This window comes from Uloborus diversus, chromosome 4 (genome assembly GCF_026930045.1).
Source record: "Uloborus diversus isolate 005 chromosome 4, Udiv.v.3.1, whole genome shotgun sequence".
Classification (NCBI taxonomy): domain Eukaryota; kingdom Metazoa; phylum Arthropoda; class Arachnida; order Araneae; family Uloboridae; genus Uloborus; species Uloborus diversus.
Genome location: NC_072734.1, coordinates 167,738,956 through 167,764,041, shown reverse-complemented (window position 1 = coordinate 167,764,041; position 25,086 = coordinate 167,738,956). Strand labels below are relative to the sequence as shown.

The 25,086-nt window shown below is 31.9% G+C and overlaps 1 protein-coding gene across 1 annotated transcript in view; it reads right to left on the bottom strand.

Annotated features, from left to right (window-relative positions):
* LOC129221276 (uncharacterized) overlaps window positions 1-22,955 on the bottom strand; it is a 40,102-nt gene extending 17,147 nt beyond the window's left edge. Inside the window, exons 1-2 of the mRNA XM_054855732.1 lie at window positions 22,870-22,955; window positions 14,528-14,591 (exon numbers count right to left, since the gene is read on the bottom strand). Of these exons, the coding sequence (XP_054711707.1) occupies window positions 14,528-14,591; window positions 22,870-22,872 (67 nt within the window). The 5' untranslated portion in view covers window positions 22,873-22,955. The remainder of the gene's footprint in view (window positions 1-14,527; window positions 14,592-22,869) is intronic.
* Between the last annotated feature and the right edge of the window lie 2,131 nt (window positions 22,956-25,086).

Genomic DNA, 25,086 nt, shown 5'->3' with positions numbered 1-25,086 from the left:
TTGCTGGTAGGTTATTGCTTTTCACAAAGACCTGCTAGAAAACCACCCGTCAAGGCATGACGGGTGAAAATTGCTTCTACATTTGAACAAAGCAATCACCTGTTTGGTGATATTTTTAAAGTTGAAATTTTAACCAACACTCCATTGAATTGACCCTCAACTCCAATCGGCAGCGTTCATTGTCGAACACTTTTTTGTTTCTTCATTCCCCTGAATTGTCAGCTTTACCAGTAGAACAGTTACGTTTCCGGATCCAGTTCAGCCCTGTCAAACTAAAGCATTTCCCTGTAGGAACTTTGCCAGAAAATATTATCAAACTATCATGCTATGGAGCGAGTTTCATTGTTGATGACGTCAGCGTTACTCGATCACCAAATTCGCTATGATGAGGATAATAAAAGCAAGTGTATACAGTGACTCCCAAAAGTGTTCGTACACTTTGAAATTCTTTAGTAAAATCGAAATAACGCAAAACCGAATTCGAATATGAAGTCCAATATTTTTTCACATCATTCCTATGTCATTCTAAATAAAACCCTGTATTTTTTCAAAATATTGACGGATCTCCGTTTTGAAATGGATCAAAAAACGAAGAGACAGAGAAATAATTATTAATTTAGTTAATTTATTCCATTCTATAGTAAAGAGCTTGATAAAATGCTTTAAAGAAAAGAATCGGATCGAAAACAAGGAAAGAAAAGGTCAACCGGCGAAGTTGACAAAGCGTGATCGAAGATTTACAGTCAAAAATTTTATGAAAAATACACTTTTGATTGCTGTAAAGGTTTCTGCAGAGTAAAATGAAAATTTTTACACTCAATTTTTACCTAAAATTGTCCGCCAAGTTCTCTGATTAGCTGGATTAAATGGGACCTCTTCCCGCAGAAATTTTCTTGGCTCAGCGAAAAACAGAAAACTTTCACTTTTCGTCGCAAAATCAATGATAAATAAGCTCAAAACGTTTTGGAATCACGTCTACTTACAGATAGAAATGAAGTCAAGATTTTTGGTTAAATTGTTGTATAAATGTAAATAGAAGAAAAAATTAGGAACTTAATCTTAAGAACTTAGTTGGAGCAGTTAACCAGGACGGTGAAGGTGTTTTTGTGTGAGGGTGCATATCGGCACCAAGACATTAATAGTTTGGATTTTTTTGATGAGATAATGAATCATGCTGTTCATTTAAATATTTTAAAAACGAATTTTGAACTCGTAGCCGTAAAATTTGGTTATCGGAAACAACTTTGTCTTTTTATCAAGATAACGATAAGAAGCACACGGTTTTCAACGCTTGCGTCTAGTGCCACAAACATTGTCCTAAAAAGTTTAGAAAATACCTCTTCAATCTCTAGATTTGAACTTAATGCAACATATTAGAGATATCTGGAAGTAGGGGAAAAAGGACAGTTCTGCGACAGCCGGCGCAGCCCGCAGCCAGCTGCGCCGTCCATCTCCCCGATTGCGCCTCCCACTCCCCCTCCGACCTTGGGGATGACCTTGGGCTGCCCCTCCACCCCCTGCCGACCTTGGGGTTGACCTTGGGGTTGCGCCTCGAACTTGAAGAAGGTGACGAGGGTTTTTTCCCGTGATTTCGCTCTTCCTCGTTTTCGCTCTTCCTCGCTTTTGCTCGGCTACGTTTTCGCCCTTCCTCGCTTTTGCTCGGCTACGTTTTCGCTCGAGTTTTTGCTCTTCCTCGTTTTTGCTCGCGTTTTTACCGTGAAAGGTTACAGGGATATTTTTAACGCGCTTTTTTTTAGTTTCGGTTTTCGGTTGGCAACACTTGTTGCTATGCTTTAACTTTTGGATGGCAACTTTTAAGAACGTTCGTGGCGCCATCTATCGGAACTTTGAATATTTTTTTTCGGACTTTGAATAATTTCGACGAATGGTTGTCAAGACAACCAAAGTTTCGCGAATTTAATTATTTTTATTTTACAGAGTGTCGGGAATCGAACACCCAAACTTTGAGTTAGCAAAAACGTATGCTAACCACTATGCTATATTTTCCATTACACTTTCAGTCTTAATGTGAATCTGTACCATGACAACGAATATTACAATTAAATTAATTTTAAAACCATCAGTTAATTCACTCTTTAGTACTAATCATGGCATATCATTAACTGTATTTCAGCTCATAATTGAAACTATCATCATTATTATTATTTTTCATAATAACAAAGTTTTCACTTAAGTAAAGATTTATTTAAATACAACCCATTCGAGATTTTAGATTTGGTTCAATGCTTTGTGGACTTGAAATATATTTTAAACTTTGATTTTCTTTTTCATGCATTTCAAACTTTATCATTTTTATTTTTTCTAACTTGTTAAATTTTCTTAACTAATTTCTTTTTTCTTTGTCAAATTGACAAATATTTTTTCTAACTTGTAAAAATTTCGAAGAAATAATTTTCTTAACTAATTTTTTTTTGACTTTCATACAACAAAATATTTTTTCTTACTTGTTAAATTGTCGAAGAAATAATTAACTTAAATATTCTTTCACACATTTTGAACTTTAACGTTTTTTCCTGTCATTTAGCACTTTGATTTTTTTTTCGCTATTTTAGCGTTTTTCAATTATTTTCAGTCTTTAACTATTTTCTTAACTTTTTAGTCTTTAACTAATTTCAAGCATTTCAGACTTAGATTATTTTTTCGTGATTTCGATTTTTTTAGTATATTTTTGAGTTTGATCATTTTCTCGCTTGTTTTTACTTTATCGTTTTTTTCCCGATATTTTTAAACTTAGAAATTTTTCACAAGTAGTGACAGGAATCGAACCTTCAAATTTTTCAAAACGTTATCATGTCTTCAATTTTTGCAATCATGTCAAACTTGCAATCAATTTACTCGTAGTAGTAATTAACACTTATCATTAACAAATTTTCTCAGATTTAAAAAAATCAACTTAATTAATTTTTTCCAGTAAGCAAATTGCGCACTCAAGTTACATTCCAACACTGCATATACGTTTCAAGAGTTTCATTGAATTTATCACATTCCATTTAATTAACTCTAATAATTACTTTTTCATTAATACTTAACTCAATCATTTTATCATACATTTATTCCAGTTACAAAATTATGCTTAAAAGTTATTTATTTTTCTTAGCACAAGAGATTTTAACATGTTCCTACTAAAATGCTTTTCACTCTAGTTTGAGTTTACTAAAATAGCAACTCATTTACGATTTAGATTCATTTAATCGTCTTTGATTCTTTTTCATTGTTAATATTTTAAATTATCACATACGTTATTATTTTTATACATTTACCCATTTAATTTTCCAAAATCTACAATCAATTTACTCTTCGTATTAATTAACACTTATCACTATCAAATATTTTCATGAATTTTAAAAATTATCTTCTTAAATAATTTTTTACTGTAACCAAATTTCCCACTCAAGTTATATTTTATCACTACATATGCTTTTCATGAGTTTCATTTAATTTATCGCATTTTATTTAATTAACTCTAATAATTATTTTTTATCATCGATATTTAAGTTAATCATATTTTCCTTTATTTTTTTTTTCATGCAAACACTCTTGATGGAATAAAACAAAATTTTCAACTTTCATGAATTAAATCCCCTCTGACTATTTTATTTTACTTTACTATACTTTACTATTTTACTTACTGCGTTTTACTATTTATCATTCATTACAGCTTTTCCAAAATATTACTTTACAACCAACTAATTTCATTAACAGAATTTTCATTACAATTTATAAATTTCACTTTTATTTAATTATTTTTACCTACGCTAAAATAAAACACATCACATAAAAAAGTTAAACATCAATGAAGAACCCGAGAAATGTTAAAATTATAAGTCGAGTATCAAAACTTCATGTCAGCAAATTTTAAAAATAGACTTACCGAAAAATAACTTCTACTGAAATTCATTTCAAAACTTGGAATCAATTTACTCTTAGCATTAATAAACACTTATCATTAAGAAATTTTCATGGATTTTAAAAATCAACTTATTTAATTTTTTCCAGTAAGCAAATTTCGCACTCAAGTTACACTTTATCACTACATATGCTTTTCAAGAGTTTTATTGAATTTATCACATTTTATTTAATTATTTTTTGATTAGTATTAAACTTAGTCATTTTATCGCTTAGTATTTAACTTAATCATTTTCTTGCTTGTTTTTACTTTATCGGTTTTTTTTTCCCGTTATTTTTAAACTTAGAAATTTTTCACAATTAGTAACAGGAATCGAACCCACAAATTTTTCGAAACATTATCAGGTCTACAATTTTCATCCAACTAATTTATTTTAAAAACTTGCAATCAATTTACTCTTAGTAGTAATTAACACTTATCATTAATAAATTTTCACGATTTTAAAAAAATCAACTTATTTAATTTTTTTTTGCAGTAAGCAAATTTCGCACTCAAGTTGCATTTCATCACTTTATATGCTTTTCAAGAGTTTCATTTAATTTATCACATTTTATTTAATCAACTCTATTAATTATTTTTTTGATTAGTATTTAACTTAGTCATTTTATCGCATAGTGTTTTACTTTATTATTATTATTATTTTTTTTTTCATACAAGCACTCTTGTTAGAATAAAACAAAATTTTCAACCTTCATGAATTAGAATCACTTTGGCTATTTCATTTTCCCAATAATATTTTACTTTAACAACTAATTTCTTTAACAAAATCGATATCATTTATTTTAGTCTTTATCCTTTTCGAACGATACATTCAAATGGACAGCTATACGTTAAATTAAGAAACTTAATCTAAATTTTGACAAATTAAGTTATAGCTAAATACTGACTGAAATTAAGTACAAAAGACTAACCTTTTTGGGGTGAAATCCCTCAAGTACCAGCTATCGCGAAGTTATTTAAAAACAGTGAATGAAATTGTAATAAGTGGATTGTTAATTATAACTCAATCTCACAAAATTACAATTACACGCATGTTTTATTTGAAATCGCTGCATACGGCTGGCTGCCCATCGTCGATTTGCAGAACGCATGCCGTGATATCGCAAATCAACTCGGCTGTTGAAAAACACTACCGTAATCCTACAGCACTTCGGATCGTCCACACACACACCGAGGCGAATTGAGAAAATGACTTTATCAATATTGCTATCTACCCCTTTACCGATAACAGATAACAAACCCCACGTGCTAGTATTATTCACCACCTGGCCTACGTCTTTCAAGTGATGTCACTGTTTCTGACCAATTAAAATTAGTTCACGTTTCTCAAATATCAAGCACATAGATCGACAATAGCCTGATGTCAGGTTTTCCAAACAAAATTTTAGATTTTAATTCGTAGTTTCGAATTAATTTCTTTTTCATTTCAAACTTATAAAAAAAATTTCCAGCTTGTAAGAATATTTCTTTCAAAAACAGATTTTTGATTCAAAACAGTATTTTTTCAAACTTGTAATATTTTTCTACTTAGAAAATGAAATCAAAAATTTTTGTTTTCTTTAATTATATAAAATGTTTTTAAGAAATAATTTCTCAAACTTGTAATATTTTTCCACTAATTAAAAAAAATCAATTTTTTTTTTCAATCATATAAAAATAAATTTTTAATCTTACAACAGTTAATTTTTCCGCAAAAATATTTTTTTCAAATCAAAATAATAATAATAATAATATTTTTGTAACATATTGTTTTTTTTCCTTTCAATCTTTTTTTTCAAAAATTTTCAAACTTACAAAATAAAATTTTTTCAACTGAATCTTCAAACGAAATGATTTAATTAAATTTAAAACTCAATATCACTTTACTCTTAGTATTAATAACCAATAGCACTTAACCATTTACTCTTTGCACTCTAAGTATTAATTAACACACACGCATTACAAATAATAATAATAATGTTTAAGATACTTACAAATCATATACTCAAGCTTTCAAATATCCATCTAGCATGTTATTGTTCATTCGTGTGAGGGAACTTGTAATAAAACTTTACTTATCAACCGAAATTATAAGCGAAAATATCGCATTTTTTAGCACTTAATATAATCCTACAATTAACAAATTGGTTTTAACTTTGAATTTAAGAAAAATAAAAACTATTACACACTTAGTAACATATCTATCGATGTATATTATTTCATGACAAATCACAAATAGGTGAGGATCTTTTATCGATCATGTGACCAACTAAGTTAAGAAAGAGCGTTCTTATCTCATATGAGAATTTATAAGTCTTTAATATTTCTCTTTAATGTAAGTGTATTGATACGTACGAGTTTGTGTATGTGAATATAACTGTGTATTGTTTTCAAACCATTGTCATGTTTAAGCTTTACGGTTCTAATTTTGACTTTCCACTTAGCATTATTTGAAGTCCTTCGCATGTATTAAACTATAGAAATATCACAAAAATTATATTTTCATTCAGTCTTAATTACAAAACCATACAATAAGATGAAGACAACACCGATAGTATAAAGATTACTTACAAGAAAGTGCATATAAAAAATATATGTAAGAGTGATTTCAAAGTATAATCCATCAACCATATTCAACAACTCAATAAAAACACAAGTCTCTTTTAAAATGATAAACACAATTTATTCACACACACAGTAAAAGACAATTAAATAAACTTACATCTTTAAGTAAAACTCTTCAAAACTTTCAAGCATATTTTTAACATCGATTACATCAAATAAATCAGACACATGACATTTTAAACATGGACTATCAACATTCAAAGTAATGAAGTCACGAGTCAAGTTTTCCCAATTAACATTAAAAAGAGCCTGTTCGAAAAAAGTGTCGAACTTTCGACCCCTTGTTAATGATTCACATTCATGCACTCTCATGTAAAAAATGAATCCATTTTTACAACCCACACATTCTTTTTAGAAAGGTACTTTATGTTGCATATGAGCTCATCAAATAGTCACTTACGTAGAGAATCAGCCAGTTTACCAACTTCTTGTGATGTATATGTGCTGATTTTATCACATCGACAATCACAGGGATATTTTTTCTCAATTTCCGAAAGGATGTACTCTTTTAGAGTATAAGTCATAAGTTTGTCTTTGACACTACGTGAGATACAAGGGGACGCGTAACACAATTTGTCAATCTGGCTTTTCCAAAAGTAGAACTCTATCAGGCATCAACTGGAACACTTCTCGTTTCAGTTTGAACAATCTTTGCACACTAACACAGATGTTACCATTCGCACTCGACTCTCCTTTTTTATAACAAAAGCGAAATCACGGTCTTCGATTAATTTTTTATTTATATTTTTACGTAGGCTTGAAATAAGTGATCTCCACACATCTGGTTCTAAGGAAATACCATCTCGCGCATGACATGGTCAATCACGTGTAATTGATCATGTCAATTTGCATGAGATGCGAAAACGTCATCGGCATTCGATGTGATGTGAAAACCTGCTACCATCTTAAAATTACTCGTAGTAGGTCAGGGTGAAGTTGGAAGTCAAAGTGTTGGCATTTCTAAAAATCTGAATACTGAGGAAAACAACTCAACTCTGCTCAAAAGTTCGTGTGATATTCTATGACGTCAGTAGCAAGAGACTTATGTACACTTCTCATTGGTTAAAGTGAATATTCATTCGTTTATAGTGGATGTTTGGAGAATCATTTTCAGGGTGATTCTGAGCTTTGAAAGAGATCGTGAAATTTTATTCTATGTACTTAGGATTTTTCTTCACCAGCTAGTGTCAAAACCTAGTTTGATTTATTTTTTAAGTTCACAGGAAGTTGTTTTAGTATTGTGACTCCTAATCCTATGAGAGTTAAGAATGACTAACGCTGGTGAAAATCATTCTGAAACTTTGAAGCCTGAAGATGAACAGATGGGATGCAACGAACATGAAAATGAACATTGAGGCTTCTCCACAGCCTGATGATATGATACACTTGGGTGATTGTATTTTCACTTTTGGTGAATACTTTTCGGAAACGTACACGCGTGCATATTAGAAGATATACGTGTGGGAAAGATGGTATTTTTCGACCAACTATGGATGGTATTTCCTTAGAACCAGATGTGTGGAGATCACTTATTTCAAGCCTACGTAAAAATATAAATAAAAAATTAATCGAAGACCGTGATTTCGCTTTTGTTATAAAAAAGGAGAGTCGAGTGCGAATGGTAACATCTGTGTTAGTGTGCAAAGATTGTTCAAACTGAATCGAGAAGTGTTCCAGTTGATGCCTGATAGAGTTCTACTTTTGGAAAAGCCAGATTGACAAATTGTGTTACGCGTCCCCTTGTATCTCACGTAGTGTCAAAGACAAACTTATGACTTATACTCTAAAAGAGTACATCCTTTCGGAAATTGAGAAAAAAAATATCCCTGTGATTGTCGATGTGATAAAATCAGCACATATACATCACAAGAAGTTGGTAAACTGGCTGATTCTCTACGTAAGTGACTATTTGATGAGCTCATATGCAACATAAAGTACCTTTCTAAAAAGAATGTGTGGGTTGTAAAAATGGATTCATTTTTTACATGAGAGTGCATGAATGTGAATCATTAACAAGGGGTCGAAAGTTCGACACTTTTTTCGAACAGGCTCTTTTTAATGTTAATTGGGAAAACTTGACTCGTGACTTCGTTACTTTGAATGTTGATAGTCCATGTTTAAAATGTCATGTGTCTGATTTATTTGATGCAATCGATGTTAAAAATATGCTTGAAAGTTTTGAAGAGTTTTACTTAAAGATGTAAGTTTATTTAATTGTCTTTTACTGTGTGTGTGAATAAATTGTGTTTATTATTTTAAAAGAGACTTGTGTTTTTATTGAGTTGTTGAATATGGTTGATGGATTATACTTTGAAATCACTCTTACATATATTTTTTATATGCACTTTCTTGTAAGTAATCTTTATACTATCGGTGTTGTCTTCATCTTATTGTATGGTTTTGTAATTAAGACTGAATGAAAATATAATTTTTGTGATATTTCTATAGTTTAATACATGCGAAGGACTTCAAATAATGCTAAGTGGAAAGTCAAAATTAGAACCGTAAAGCTTAAACATGACAATGGTTTGAAAACAATACACAGTTATATTCACATACACAAACTCGTACGTATCAATACACTTACATTAAAGAGAAATATTAAAGACTTATAAATTCTCATATGAGATAAGAACGCTCTTTCTTAACTTAGTTGGTCACATGATCGATAAAAGATCCTCACCTATTTGTGATTTGTCATGAAATAATATACATCGATAGATATGTTACTAAGTGTGTAATAGTTTTTATTTTTCTTAAATTCAAAGTTAAAACCAATTTGTTAATTGTAGGATTATATTAAGTGCTAAAAAATGCGATATTTTCGCTTATAATTTCGGTTGATAAGTAAAGTTTTATTACAAGTTCCCTCACACGAATGAACAATAACATGCTAGATGGATATTTGAAAGCTTGAGTAGATGATTTGTAAGTATCTTAAACATTATTATTATTATTTGTAATGCGTGTGTGTTAATTAATACTTAGAGTGCAAAGAGTAAATGGTTAAGTGCTATTGGTTATTAATACTAAGAGTAAAGTGATATTGAGTTTTAAATTTAATTAAATCATTTCGTTTGAAGATTCAGTTGAAAAAATTTTATTTTGTAAGTTTGAAAATTTTTGAAAAAAAGGATTGAAAGGAAAAAAAACAATATGTTACAAAAATATTATTATTATTATTATTTTGATTTGAAAAAAATATTTTTGCGGAAAAATTAACTGTTGTAAGATTAAAAATTTATTTTTATATGATTGAAAAAAAAAATTGATTTTTTTTAATTAGTGGAAAAATATTACAAGTTTGAGAAATTATTTCTTAAAAACATTTTATATGATTAAAGAAAACAAAAATTTTTGATTTCATTTTCTAAGTAGAAAAATATTACAAGTTTGAAAAAATACTGTTTTGAATCAAAAATCTGTTTTTGAAAGAAATATTCTTACAAGCTGGAAATTTTTTTTTATAAGTTTGAAATGAAAAAGAAATTAATTCGAAACTACGAATTAAAATCTAAAATTTTGTTTGGAAAACCTGACATCAGGCTATTGTCGATCTATGTGCTTGATATTTGAGAAACGTGAACTAATTTTAATTGGTCAGAAACAGTGACATCACTTGAAAGACGTAGGCCAGGTGGTGAATAATACTAGCACGTGGGGTTTGTTATCTGTTATCGGTAAAGGGGTAGATAGCAATATTGATAAAGTCATTTTCTCAATTCGCCTCGGTGTGTGTGTGGACGATCCGAAGTGCTGTAGGATTACGGTAGTTTTTTTCAACAGCCGAGTTGATTTGCGATATCACGGCATGCGTTCTGCAAATCGACGATGGGCAGCCAGCCGTATGCAGCGATTTCAAATAAAACATGCGTGTAATTGTAATTTTGTGAGATTGAGTTATAATTAACAATCCACTTATTACAATTTCATTCACTGTTTTTAAATAACTTCGCGATAGCTGGTACTTGAGGGATTTCACCCCAAAAAGGTTAGTCTTTTGTACTTAATTTTAGTCAGTATTTAGCTATAACTTAATTTGTCAAAATTTAGATTAAGTTTCTTAATTTAACGTATAGCTGTCCATTTGAATGTATCGTTCGAAAAGGATAAAGACTAAAATAAATGATATCGATTTTGTTAAAGAAATTAGTTGTTAAAGTAAAATATTATTGGGAAAATGAAATAGCCAAAGTGATTCTAATTCATGAAGGTTGAAAATTTTGTTTTATTCTAACAAGAGTGCTTGTATGAAAAAAAAAAAAATAATAATAAAGTAAAACACTATGCGATAAAATGACTAAGTTAAATACTAATCAAAAAAATAATTAATAGAGTTGATTAAATAAAATGTGATAAATTAAATGAAACTCTTGAAAAGCATATAAAGTGATGAAATGTAACTTGAGTGCGAAATTTGCTTACTGGAAAAAAATTAAATAAGTTGATTTTTTTAAAATCGTGAAAATTTATTAATGATAAGTGTTAATTACTACTAAGAGTAAATTGATTGCAAGTTTTTAAAATAAATTAGTTGGATGAAAATTGTAGACCTGATAATGTTTCGAAAAATTTGTGGGTTCGATTCCTGTTACTAATTGTGAAAAATTTCTAAGTTTAAAAATAACGGGAAAAAAAAACCGATAAAGTAAAAACAAGCAAGAAAATGATTAAGTTAAATACTAAGCGATAAAATGACTAAGTTTAATACTAATCAAAAAATAATTAAATAAAATGTGATAAATTCAATAAAACTCTTGAAAAGCATATGTAGTGATAAAATGTAACTTGAGTGCGAAATTTGCTTACTGGAAAAAATTAAATAAGTTGATTTTTAAAATCCATGAAAATTTCTTAATGATAAGTGTTTATTAATGCTAAGAGTAAATTGATTCCAAGTTTTGAAATGAATTTCAGTAGAAGTTATTTTTCGGTAAGTCTATTTTTAAAATTTGCTGACATGAAGTTTTGATACTCGACTTATAATTTTAACATTTCTCGGGTTCTTCATTGATGTTTAACTTTTTTATGTGATGTGTTTTATTTTAGCGTAGGTAAAAATAATTAAATAAAAGTGAAATTTATAAATTGTAATGAAAATTCTGTTAATGAAATTAGTTGGTTGTAAAGTAATATTTTGGAAAAGCTGTAATGAATGATAAAGAGTAAAACGCAGTAAGTAAAATAGTAAAGTATGGTAAAGTAAAATAAAATAGTCAAAGGGGATTTAATTCATGAAAGTTGAAAATTTTGTTTTATTCCATCAAGAGTGTTTGCATGAAAAAAAAAAATAAAGGAAAATATGATTAACTTAAATATCGATGATAAAAAATAATTATTAGAGTTAATTAAATGAAATGCGATAAATTAAATGAAACTCATGAAAAGCATATGTAGTGATAAAATATAACTTGAGTGGGAAATTTGGTTACAGTAAAAAATTATTTAAGAAGATAATTTTTAAAATTCATGAAAATATTTGATAGTGATAAGTGTTAATTAATACGAAGAGTAAATTGATTGTAGATTTTGGAAAATTAAATGGGTAAATGTATAAAAATAATAACGTATGTGATAATTTAAAATATTAACAATGAAAAAGAATCAAAGACGATTAAATGAATCTAAATCGTAAATGAGTTGCTATTTTAGTAAACTCAAACTAGAGTGAAAAGCATTTTAGTAGGAACATGTTAAAATCTCTTGTGCTAAGAAAAATAAATAACTTTTAAGCATAATTTTGTAACTGGAATAAATGTATGATAAAATGATTAAGTTAAGTATTAATGAAAAAGTAATTATTAGAGTTAATTAAATTGAATGTGATAAATTCAATGAAACTCTTGAAACGTATATGCAGTGTTGGAATGTAACTTGAGTGCGCAATTTGCTTACTGGAAAAAATTAATTAAGTTGATTTTTTAAAATCTGAGAAAATTTGTTAATGATAAGTGTTAATTACTACTACGAGTAAATTGATTGCAAGTTTGACATGATTGCAAAAATTGAAGACATGATAACGTTTTGAAAAATTTGAAGGTTCGATTCCTGTCACTACTTGTGAAAAATTTCTAAGTTTAAAAATATCGGAAAAAAAAACGATAAAGTAAAAACAAGCGAGAAAATGATCAAACTCAAAAATATACTAAAAAAAATCGAAATCACGAAAAAATAATCTAAGTCTGAAATGCTTGAAATTAGTTAAAGACTAAAAAGTTAAGAAAATAGTTAAAGACTGAAAATAATTGAAAAACGCTAAAATAGTGAAAAAAAAAATCAAAGTGCTAAATGACAGGAAAAAACGTTAAAGTTCAAAATGTGTGAAAGAATATTTAAGTTAATTATTTCTTCGAAAATTTAACAAGTAAGAAAAAATATTTTGTTGTATGAAAGTCAAAAAAAAAAATTAGTTAAGAAAATTATTTCTTCGAAATTTTTACAAGTTAGAAAAAATATTTGTCAATTTGACAAAGAAAAAAGAAATTAGTTAAGAAAATTTAACAAGTTAGAAAAAATAAAAATGATAAAGTTTGAAATGCATGAAAAAGAAAATCAAAGTTTAAAATATATTTCAAGTCCACAAAGCATTGAACCAAATCTAAAATCTCGAATGGGTTGTATTTAAATAAATCTTTACTTAAGTGAAAACTTTGTTATTATGAAAAATAATAATAATGATGATAGTTTCAATTATGAGCTGAAATACAGTTAATGATATGCCATGATTAGTACTAAAGAGTGAATTAACTGATGGTTTTAAAATTAATTTAATTGTAATATTCGTTGTCATGGTACAGATTCACATTAAGACTGAAAGTGTAATGGAAAATATAGCATAGTGGTTAGCATACGTTTTTGCTAACTCAAAGTTTGGGTGTTCGATTCCCGACACTCTGTAAAATAAAAATAATTAAATTCGCGAAACTTTGGTTGTCTTGACAACCATTCGTCGAAATTATTCAAAGTCCGAAAAAAAATATTCAAAGTTCCGATAGATGGCGCCACGAACGTTCTTAAAAGTTGCCATCCAAAAGTTAAAGCATAGCAACAAGTGTTGCCAACCGAAAACCGAAACTAAAAAAAAGCGCGTTAAAAATATCCCTGTAACCTTTCACGGTAAAAACGCGAGCAAAAACGAGGAAGAGCAAAAACTCGAGCGAAAACGTAGCCGAGCAAAAGCGAGGAAGGGCGAAAACGTAGCCGAGCAAAAGCGAGGAAGAGCGAAAACGAGGAAGAGCGAAATCACGGGAAAAAACCCTCGTCACCTTCTTCAAGTTCGAGGCGCAACCCCAAGGTCAACCCCAAGGTCGGCAGGGGGTGGAGGGGCAGCCCAAGGTCATCCCTAAGGTCGGAGGGGGAGTGGGAGGCGCAATCGGGGAGATGGACGGCTGTCGCAGAACTGTCCTTTTTCCCCTACTTCTGGAGGTTAGATTAGGAAAATACGGCTTTGAAACGAAAATAGAGCTGGAAACAGTAAGACTCGAAGTGTGGTTGAACACTTACTCAGAAATTACGCAAAAAAAAAAAAAAAAAAAAAAAAAAAGAATGAAATCTATTCTCAGACGTTTAAAAGATGTTGTTGATACTGCATGGTATTCTACTAAACAATAATTTAATAAAAGGTTAGATGATTCAATAATATATAGACATTTTTTAAAGTGTACGAAGACTTTTGTGAGATAAAATTTTCGGCACTTTTTGGTTTTTCATTTTTAAAAAAATTAAGTTTAAATATTTTCAAAAAAAAATTCATGTAGTTTTGTTGAAAACTGATCATAGATTTTATAATTAAATACCTATTCCAAAATATTAATTATAACCAATGGATAGAGTCCTATTTCATTGAAAGTAATAGGTGTATGAGCATTTTTGGGAGCCACTGTATATTAATTCAGGGAGAAAAATGCGCGGAATGTAAAATAATAGAAAATATCAAAATTAAAAATAGAATTAGAGTAAAATATTAAAAATCGAAAATATCAAATAGAAACTTACCGGAGCGTCTCCAAACTGTCCATCTCGTATTAACGGGAGTGATTGGCAGATGACGCATATTTTGCTGAAAAAAAAAGGAAGAAAAGATGCTGTTAGAAAACAAATTACGCAGTTATACCAACAAGTGAAATGATACTTTAGAACGTTAACTTTTCTTGTCTCACTCAGAAATTTCATAAAGTTAATTTTTTTAAAGTTAAACTAATTTTTTTTCTACTTGTTGAGAGTTTTGCTCTGGTGATGCCAAGAGTAAAATAACAAAGTATGAGATGAAACTTATAGATAAGATATTGCTTCCTATATTGAAAATTATGATGTTTATCTCTAAACCTCAATGTCTGTTTGTACTTGTTTTTTTGAACTCTATACAAATCCGTACGGATACAATATGCTGTACAATCGTTAATTCCATTGAAAAATAATTCCAACACAAAACGTTTGAAATTAATACGACCAATCTTCACCGAGATATGTCGTCGACTCGCTGTCAATGATACTTTTTGGGGGAAAATATAGTGGTTAACAAGTGTTTAAAATTACATGTGTGCATTGAGTGTAATTTTTCAAATTATTCGAGGTTTTGTTGTGTGTTTTTGCGTATCACGTCATAACATTTGCATTTATTTTTGAATAGCAATGAAAAATGTAAATACTTTCTTTTTCTTACATTGACGACATGTCTTTCTTCTGAAAGAACGACAAGTTCCAATCTCATCTTCTGTATGGTCCCTTAAAACTTTAAACTGAATTTCTCCTTGCGTTTTGGTCGCACAAATGTCAAGTTTTTTGTGTTAGTAATAGTTTTTAATGAAGACTATTTTTCTAAATATTAGTTAGGGCACCTAAGACTCGTATAAAAAGTTAAATTTTTTTAATTTTTGACTCATTTTTAATTTTGCTTCAAACTTTCAATATCTTAACTCTACACCTGATTTTGAACATTTTTTGCAATTGGAAGTATACATCTAGGACTAATGGTTGGGAAAATAAAGGTCTTGCAGGTTAAAACGGAACACCCTGTATATATATACTAGCTGCGTGCCCGGCGTTGCACGGGCTACGTAAAAAACGAAAGAAATGTCCAATTGATGTTTTTGCATTACTCTGACATCAGTTTCTAAAGCGCTAAGGAGTAAATAAATGTACGCGTAATGCAAGGTTTGCAAAACACCAGTAGAGCATATTTTTGGCAAAAATCTCTTTAAAGTTAATCATAGTTATCAATGATACAAGTTATGAGTATTTTCAATTAGCACAAAAGATGAAAATATATGCATTATCAACTATAATCTGTGCTCACGTTAAAATGAATTACATCTGATAGACTATATCTGAACTATTTATGTACAATTACAATCAGCTTTTTACATAGAATGACACATACTTTTTGGTTGATTACGTGAGACTAAAGCACCAAGGCTAAATAACTACCAATAAGCATTAATTTAATACCAAGTCATCAGATTCCAATTTAGCTTTAGTTAAAATCCTTAAAAACAATATTTTTGTTCAACTCTGTTTCACTTAAAGAAATTCAAACAATCTTAATTTAACATGTTCTTTTAACGATACAAACTGTATTTCAAAAATAGAAACAGGAAGGAAAAAGAGAGTTATTACAATTCGAAAACTCACCCATGTAAAGGGAAAAAGTCCAACAAAATAAACATAATTAGTCGCACATCCTAAATGTAACAAAATATGAGGCCGGTGAATGATAAACTTACACTACAATCAATAAACATTACTAAAGAAACATTTTTCATATGCTGAAAAGAGTTAAGAACGTTGAATGTAAAAAATAAAAAAAGGACAGACGATAAAATAAAGGCTATGCCCGAATAGGGCAACCAATTTTAAACTAATTTAAAATGAAATTCTAGATGGAAACGTTGTTTTAAGATTTGGACAGCAGCCAAAAAATCTCTTTTAAAACAATTATTAGAATTTTACTTGCTCGCGCATATGCAAAATGGCAACAGGAAAGAAATAAAATTTCCTGAAGAAATTAACGTTTTAATTAATATCTCTGCTAATTAAAGTCGCACAATTACGAGTTTGGTCCTATTGTTTTCTTTGGAAAATTTCGAATTGATCGGTATCTCGTTTGACTCCCGATTCGCAGTGGTTCTAGAGAAGATGGATCTTCAGACAGACAGACAGACAGACGGACGCGAACAGATTTTAATATATATATATATATATATATATATATATATATATATATATATATATATATATATACATACAAAATCCTACTATCACTTGAAGGAATTATTGTCTAAGTCCCATCTGAAACTGCAAATCATTATTATTATTTAGATTTTACACTGATTTTAAGAAGAATATAGAAAATAGAGAATATACGAAGGCCTTCAATCTTTTGAAGTTTTAGGTTACTTTAAGCAGGAAAAAAAAAAGATACTATGATGAAACTTACTCGAAATTCATTGAACATTTACAATTTCTGAATTTCTGTAATACCAATTAAACATCTGTTTTAGTTTCTGATCAACAAAACGCTAAACCATTTTTTTTTTGGCCTCGTTCGCTTGTTTCTTCCATGATTGAAACCATGAAAAATCGAGCAGTAACCACTGCCTTTACTATTTTCTTGCATTTTAAAGATAGACAGTTAATGTGTATTTTTTTCGAACAAATGATGGTGAAGATAAACCGGATCGTTCAACTTAAGTTTTTGAAAAAAATAATTTGAATGTTTTCAGATCTGATTGTAACTTGATTGGCGAAATTCTCCTCTGTTTTCCTATGTAAATGTATGTCTTTTCAATGTCAGACTTTCAAGAATACAATTAAAAATAATCTTTTGAACATACTGCATTCTTTAAAACTTGTTAATGAACTGTAAGTGAAATACAGTGCTTCATTATTGTTGCAAACGGAAGTTTCAATAACTGTGTGTATCCCATTGGATGGAGTTTTGGGGCGATTAGCCTCAGAAATCGTTACTGAGCATTTTTTTTTCATACCAGTAAACACAAATTCTTTATGATCAAAGTAATGCATGAAAAATGAAACTCATTACGTTTTTAGTTTTAAATCCTAAACATTAAAAGTCATGCAAATGAGGGTGCCTCGTTTCGCACTTTTTTTCCGAAGCAAATGTAATACTTCCCAGAAGTGTCCAATCCTCATTGGACGTCACAAACATAAAATCTTTTTCGAATCAAATAATATCTTCTGTGAGAAGGATGGTTTCAAAACTTCAAAATTTTGAGCACCAAAATGCCTTTCAATTTTTAATGCATAAAAAGATCATATTTTTGATTTGATAGATGTCAACTGTAAAGAAATTTGTTTGCTCAAGCCTCAAAAGGTCAGCTAAGTAATTTTAGAAAGAGAAAATATTCCTTCTTTTTGGTGCTTGGAATGGGGCGTAAACTCACTACAATAAGCAGATTTTTCAGGTTTACGATACAAAAATGTGAATTCCTTTCTTGTATGAATTTTGTTTGTAATTGGATCACATTTCACTGCAACTTGATTTTGAGAAAAACTATGTGGCTCTTTTCAGTAAGTTACCGCCTTATAGCCAGGGCTAAGGCATGAAATACACCGCCAGCTCAGTCATTCCAGCCGAGGACTGCAGTTTCGTGTTTATTAGCACTCATCAGCCCGGCATAGGAACTGAGCTGGAGGTGGAAAACCTCTTAAGGAAGTCAAGAATGCCAAACAAACTGCGCAGCTAATATAGAATTAGCACTAGCCCTGTCTATAAGGCGGTAACTTACTGAAAATACCATGCCTTGCCTTCAATCTTCGAGTTGAACCGAACCATTGCTTCGATCACTGTCTGGTCAGTGCTAATTCTATATTAGCTACTAGTTTGTTTGGCACTCTTGGCTTCCTTATGAGGTTTTCCATCTCTCGCTCAGTCACTTCTTATGCCGGACTGATGAGCGCTAATAAGCACGAAACTGCAGTCCTCGGCTGGAATTGACTGCATTGGCGGTGTATTTCATGTATGTGACTCTTTTTTAATTGGCAAGAGAGCTTATTTTCAAGGCATGTTGTCAGAGGAATTTTTCTATCATGAGGGGAGAAAAGGTTTTTTATGCTTAACTGCAGAGGTGCTTATTCGCTTATTCCCTCCAATGCCGATGGCAAACCACCTCAAATGATATGCCGTGTCTCTTAGGACTATGCGACCATATAAAATAAGATCAAAATCCTTCTAAAATGAAACCTGCTAAAAATTGAAATGGAACAGTCTGTGCTATGGACCATCCCCTCTGGTATGTGAGCCTTCCTTTCCAGGCATGCAAAGTTTTTTTTTTTATAAGTCAAAAAAAAACAAAAAATCCTTTCTATTTTTACTTCATTCCATTAAATAATGAACTGAAATTTCCGTATTAAAAAGAAAGGAAGTAGTAATATCTTTTTCTCATTTCAACATCATGCTAACTTTAAAATCGTCGATCATTCGGTGCGTTTATCAAAAAAGAAATCTTCTTGGAAGGAAACATGTTATTATCTTGTACTGTTTACACTTGCAACAAATATAACATACCAAATAAGATCAACAATCAGCTTCCTGCGAATGAGCCTTTATAGCCCTCGCGGAGACTAAATTTCACCGGCACTGAAAACTTCCTTTATAGAGCCGGAGAAGAAAAGCGGGTGCTATCTCTTGCGGAAAGAGAACATTCGTGTTAGAGGCCCGCGGAGAACAATTAACAAGCCACGAAGCAAATTTGGATATTGGTTGCGGAGAGTAATTAGTTGGTGGCGAAGCTCTCTGGCGCTTCGGTGAGGCTCATTAGTGTAATGCGTATTCGCTGCACTTGTACTAGGAAAATACGACAGTTAAGTGTCGGGGATTTTTCGTGGGTTCAGAATTCGTTGAGAAGTTTTGTGTTTAAACGAGTCTGTGAACATTTTGTACTGTCAATTGAACGCTGAGCGTAGATTAAACCAAGGCAGGTATTACCAAAACGTAATTATAAAATATTTTCCAACTTTTAGTATATGATAATTAACAGGGGTATGCATGGGGGACACCTGGGCTCAGGCCCGAGCCTAAAGGGGGCCCGAGATTTTTAAAATGAGTGAGAAATATATGTAGGGACGTAGGGGGACGTAAGGGTCATTTGTGACGGGCCCCAAAATTTTTGTGCACGCCTCTGATAATTAGGCTAGTTAGGTTTATATCAAGAGTGGAGTAGCACATTGATTAAGCACCCCCCCCCCCCTTCAGGCAGACCGACAGACCCACATTTTCCTCATCTAAAAACCCTACTTTCGATTTTTTTTTTTTTTGAGCAATCACGATTGCTTATTGTTCTCACTTGATTGTTTTTGGCGTTACGCAGATTTCCCCCCGCCTCCCTCTGCAGCATCGCCGTCGACCGGACTCACGATGCTGCTCCTCTAGCGAAAACAGTCTCCAGGTTGCGTCGATATCCTACACGCATACACACACACGCATGCCTACACACACATATCCACACACTCATGCCTGCACACAGACACAAACACACGCCTAGACGCACACACACGCCTGCACACAGACACAAGCACACACACCTACACACACTCACACACATACCCACACACATACACATATATACACACACATGCCTGCACACACGCAAAAAAACACGTGATTGCGAAAAACATAATTTGGATTCAAAATGTCAAAATTCAAATTATTATTATTATTATTATTTATATATTTACCTCATGACTATAAAGTCTCCCATCAAGGTAGGACGGGTAAAAATTGCTTCTCTTCTACATTTTAACGAAGCAATTGCTTGTGTAATGGTATCTTGATCCTTGAAATTTTAACCCTAACTTCAGTGGATGAACCCTAAACTCCAGTAGTTAGCGTTCATAGTTGACCGCCTGTTTTGTTTCTTCATTCCTCTGAAATGGCACAGTCTGACCAGTAAAACAGTAAAGTAACCGGATCGAGTTCAGCATTGTCACAGTAAAGCCTTTCCCTGTATGTTAAGCATTACCAAAACATATTATCAAATTGTCATGCCGTGGCGCGAGTTTCATTGTTGAAATTCGCGGGTTACTTGATCATCGGCTATTATGTATATGAGGATTTTATTTATATTTGCCTTTTTTTTGTTTTCGGCGATATTTTAAAAAAATATTGCAATCCTTCTCTTATTCTTTTATTTATTTCTTTTATTTTTACGGAAAAGTGCGCGAAAAAACATGAGTCGCTCTAAATGTACGAGCATATACTTTTTTCTGTTTATTCTACCATTGCTTTGAGACAAAATTAGATTAGGTTCCCATTTTTGAGTCAACTTTCAAGTTGTTCATCCCAGAGTCTGAATTCTAAACACAATACTGAAGTGGAGTAGGACCTGCAATTTATAAGTAGGGTTTTCAGTGTGATAACTTATGCGAGATATAGATTTGTTTCAGCAGCCCAACCGTATCTATACGTTTCATGATCAACGGCATCTTATAGGGCATCCCATTGGTTCAAAACCAGTGTTTTAGGTATGGAGACTTTGCGAACTACTCACCAGTTCGTCTTTGATAAAAGGACATTTGTGGCAGTGAGAAGCAAAGGGATGTAAGTGGACATTTTCAAGTTTTGAGTAAAACGCGTTTAAAGACAACTTCCTAGGTATTCATTGATTTTTTTTTCTAAATCCTGCTACATAGCAGCAACTATCAGGACTACTAGTACCATCTCTCGCCCTATGACAGAGGAGAGGTTCACCTACCATGTAGACTGGTTATCTCTAAATTTTTAATTTTGCCACTGACGTCCCTTTGCTTCTCACTGCCTCATTTGTTGTAGACGATGTGCTTGCTATCAGTGAAAACATGATTATGGAATTCCCTTAAATAACATTTTTCATCTTACTTTTTCCAAAGTTATTCCTAGACAAACATTGGATACATGCTTTAGGTCTCTCCACGAATAAAAGCGAAAATAACCACACAGAATTCATTCTAAAGAAATACGAAATGGATAGACTCATTTTAGTTTTCAAAAAATTTTAATGTTCAAACAAAAAGTGTCATAAAGAGGTGACTCGATGATATTCATGATGAATTCTGAGGAAATGATGAGTAATGAATAAAATTCCTTTTTTTCTCTCCAAAATGTGTAAAAGTTTTTTATTTTTAGGTCTAAGACCTTATTAATTTCAAATGAACAAGAAACACCGGCAGACCTTGTGGTGGTTGTTCATCACCTCTACAGCTGCCTTGTAAATACCAACTGGCTCATAAAATTCACTCAGATAACACTAGATGGTTGCATCGTATTCATGAGCCACATCAACATCAGTTTTATCCGCCTAAAATTCCTATTATTTAAATCCAAACTTGCAACTGTCTGTTACTGGACCCTTGTCTGTTACTCTCTCTCTGGTGCCGTTACCCTATACTTTTCTAATTTTTTGCTTTCTTAATTATCTCTGATCTTCTGATTTTAAAAACACTTCCCTGTCAAAGTGACAAAACGGAGTAAATTACGTAATAATTTTTACGAGGAGCATTAATTGTAATGTTGTACAAAAAATTAATTGCCGGGATCCCAGAATATTTCTTTTCCCGAATATAGTTTCGTTGTTAATATAAGGGTTGCCCAAATGAAAAGTGAACGCGTGCGATTACGTCATTATGAATGATTCGATTACAACACCACTTTGCAAGTATATAAAGAGTGGTATGAGGTATAGCATCTCAGATGCCGTTCAGCGATGATGAATGGAACAAAATGGTACAAAAAGAAATGGTACAAAAGGAAAGTCTTGCTATCCATGGATGCGTCCGGATCGACATGGGATCTGGCGAGCCGAGCCATGCAAACATCGCGATCACCAACGATTCCATTGTCTTCGATAATGAAATGATCCGAGCTAATTGAAAGATTAAGACCCGTGAAACCAGTGACGAACTTAACCTGAGTAAAGGAACGGTTTACACTATCATCCGCAAGCAACCCACCAACACGTCTCCCAGGAAACCCAAACGACAAAACCAAATTCGGTCGGGGAGTATTGGAGCACCCCGCCCCCGTATAGTCCGGACTTGTCACCCAGTGACTTCCACATCTTTGGGCCACTTAAGAGAGCATTACAAAGGGAAACTTTTCCATTCGGACGATGAAGTGAAGGAAGCCATGCAGGACTTCCTCAGGAATCAGCTCCGATCTTTCCACAGCAAAGCCATCGACCTGCTGCCGCAACGAAGGGACTTGTGTTTCAATGTTCAAGGCGATTTCTTTTGATTTACATTAAAAGTATTATTTTTATTCTATTCGTTCACTTTTCATTTGGGCTGCCCTTATAAATGTAAAAAAATTTTTTTTTTTGCAAATACAGTTTTTAATTACTTACCATTCAACCATCTTGACAGAGAGTTTGAAAGTGCAAACGGCACTAGTTCAGCCCTGTTTATTCCTTCGGCATTGCTAATTAAGTAGATTAGATTTCAACGAGTCGCACATGAAAACCATAAATGGAGACCATAAAAGGAGATTTAAAATCAGTTGTTTATTCAGTGGAGGCGTTTATTCCGCGTGAACACAGTGAATGGAAGTAATTAAACTTGCAAGTGAGTTTTGGGAAGAACTATACTCATTTAAAGAGACTATCTAAACCTAAAACTGTAATAAAATTGAAATAGAATTAAATTCGCCGCGGAATCAGAACAAATACGACGTCGTTATGTTCGCTTAAACGCTTTTCTGAATTCGGCGGTGTGTTGGTGACAGCTGTTATGTGTTTATTTCTTCCATTCCATGAGGAGCAGGAATTGCAGGGAAAGGAAAAACTGTGAAATGGTTAAAAAATAAGCAGGAATAATATTTCAAGTCATTATAAATGGTAATGTGTTTGAATAAATTTAAAATTAATCTGATACTCCTCTGATGTACACTATGCTGCTTCTTGTTCCTTTCCATTTCCTGTTTTTAGAATGCTTAGTTTATTTGTTTTTTGTTTCAGTTGAAAAACGCTGTTTAACGATTTTTAAAACATAAGTTTTATATTAACTTATATTTTGACTTGCTCATAGTTTAAATTAATAAATCTTTAGTTTTGAAATTTTAAGAAAGTTAAGATACGAAGCGAGTTGATATTAACTATAAATACTATTTTGCTCATGTAAATTATTTGTTTATTTACGGCAATATGAATATGGTAATACGAAGTTTTTGAGAAGAACATATTTTGGCAGGTGGTGGTTTAGCGATATTCGTTTCTAATAAAAAGAATTTTTAATTGAAAATCCCTAGAAATAAATCCCTTAAGTCAAAATAATAACTAAATTTAACTTTTTAAGCACTGATGCAAATAATTTATGAAATACGTTGTAAAAGACGAACGCATGGAAGTATTTTTGAATTTTATGTATAAAGAAAACGACTTGATAAATTGAATAAAAACTAGATGAATCTCGCGATTGGGAATTACAAATGATGAGATGGGCTTTTTTTGATCGGATGAAACTTTGTAAGTTAATTATAAGTAAGAGGGAAAAAGAAAAACGAAATAAATAAATAAATAAATAAATAAATAAATAAAAAAATAAATAAATAAAAATAAAAGATAATTAATTTGAATTCTAAAATTTTGAATTCAAATTATGTTTTTCGCAATCACGAGTTGCGACCTACTCATTAGGGGCTATTGTTTCTAGAAACAGCTCCTGTCCCCCCAAGCCTACCCCTCCTCCTGGGCGGTTACGTGTGCATAGTTGTGTGTGTGTGCAGGCGTGTGTGTATGTGTTGGCGCGTGCGTGCGTGCATGTGTAGGTTTGTGTGTGTGCGTAGACCTGTGTGTATGCACGTAGGCGTTGTGTATATGTGTAAAGGCTTGTGTGTATGAGCGTGTGTGTGTGTATGTATGAGTGTGTGTGTGTGTGTGTGTGTGTGTATGTATGAGCGTGCGTGTGTGTAGGACATGGTCGCCATCGACCAGGAGAAACGGATTCCAGGAGGCAGTGCTCGGAGCCGTGCCAGCAGAGGCCGGTGGACGGTGGTGCTGGTGTCCCTGGTCCAAATTGAAAAAGGAACCACAACATCAAGGACGATCAAATGAAAGCAATAAGCAATCGTGATTGCTCAAAAAGCGAACTAGGTTGTAGATGATCTTAGGAAAATCGGTTTAACCAACTGAAAATGAAGACGCTTGGTAACTAAAACCTAGATAAAAATAAGTGACCAGATCAGAGAGATAGCTAGGGTTGTTTTTCCAGGCTTGAGAATGCTTCTTGAAGTTTTTAGAGAACTGTGAAGACTGTAATAGTAATAATTCAAAATAAATAAATAAAATAAATAATAAAAAAAATAATTTGAATTTTGTCATCTTGAATTCAAATTATGTTTTTCGCAATCACGAGTGTGTGTTTGTATGTGTGTGGGGGGGGGGGGGGTATGTGTATGTGTGTAGGCATGTGTGTTTGTGTCTGTGTGCAGTCATGAGTGTGTGGGTGGTTGTGTGTATGAGTGTTTGTGTGCGAGGGGTATGTGTATGTGTGTGTAAGCATATGTGTTTGTGTCTGTGTGCAGGCATGAATGTGTAGGCAGTTGTGTGCATTTGTGTGTATGTGTA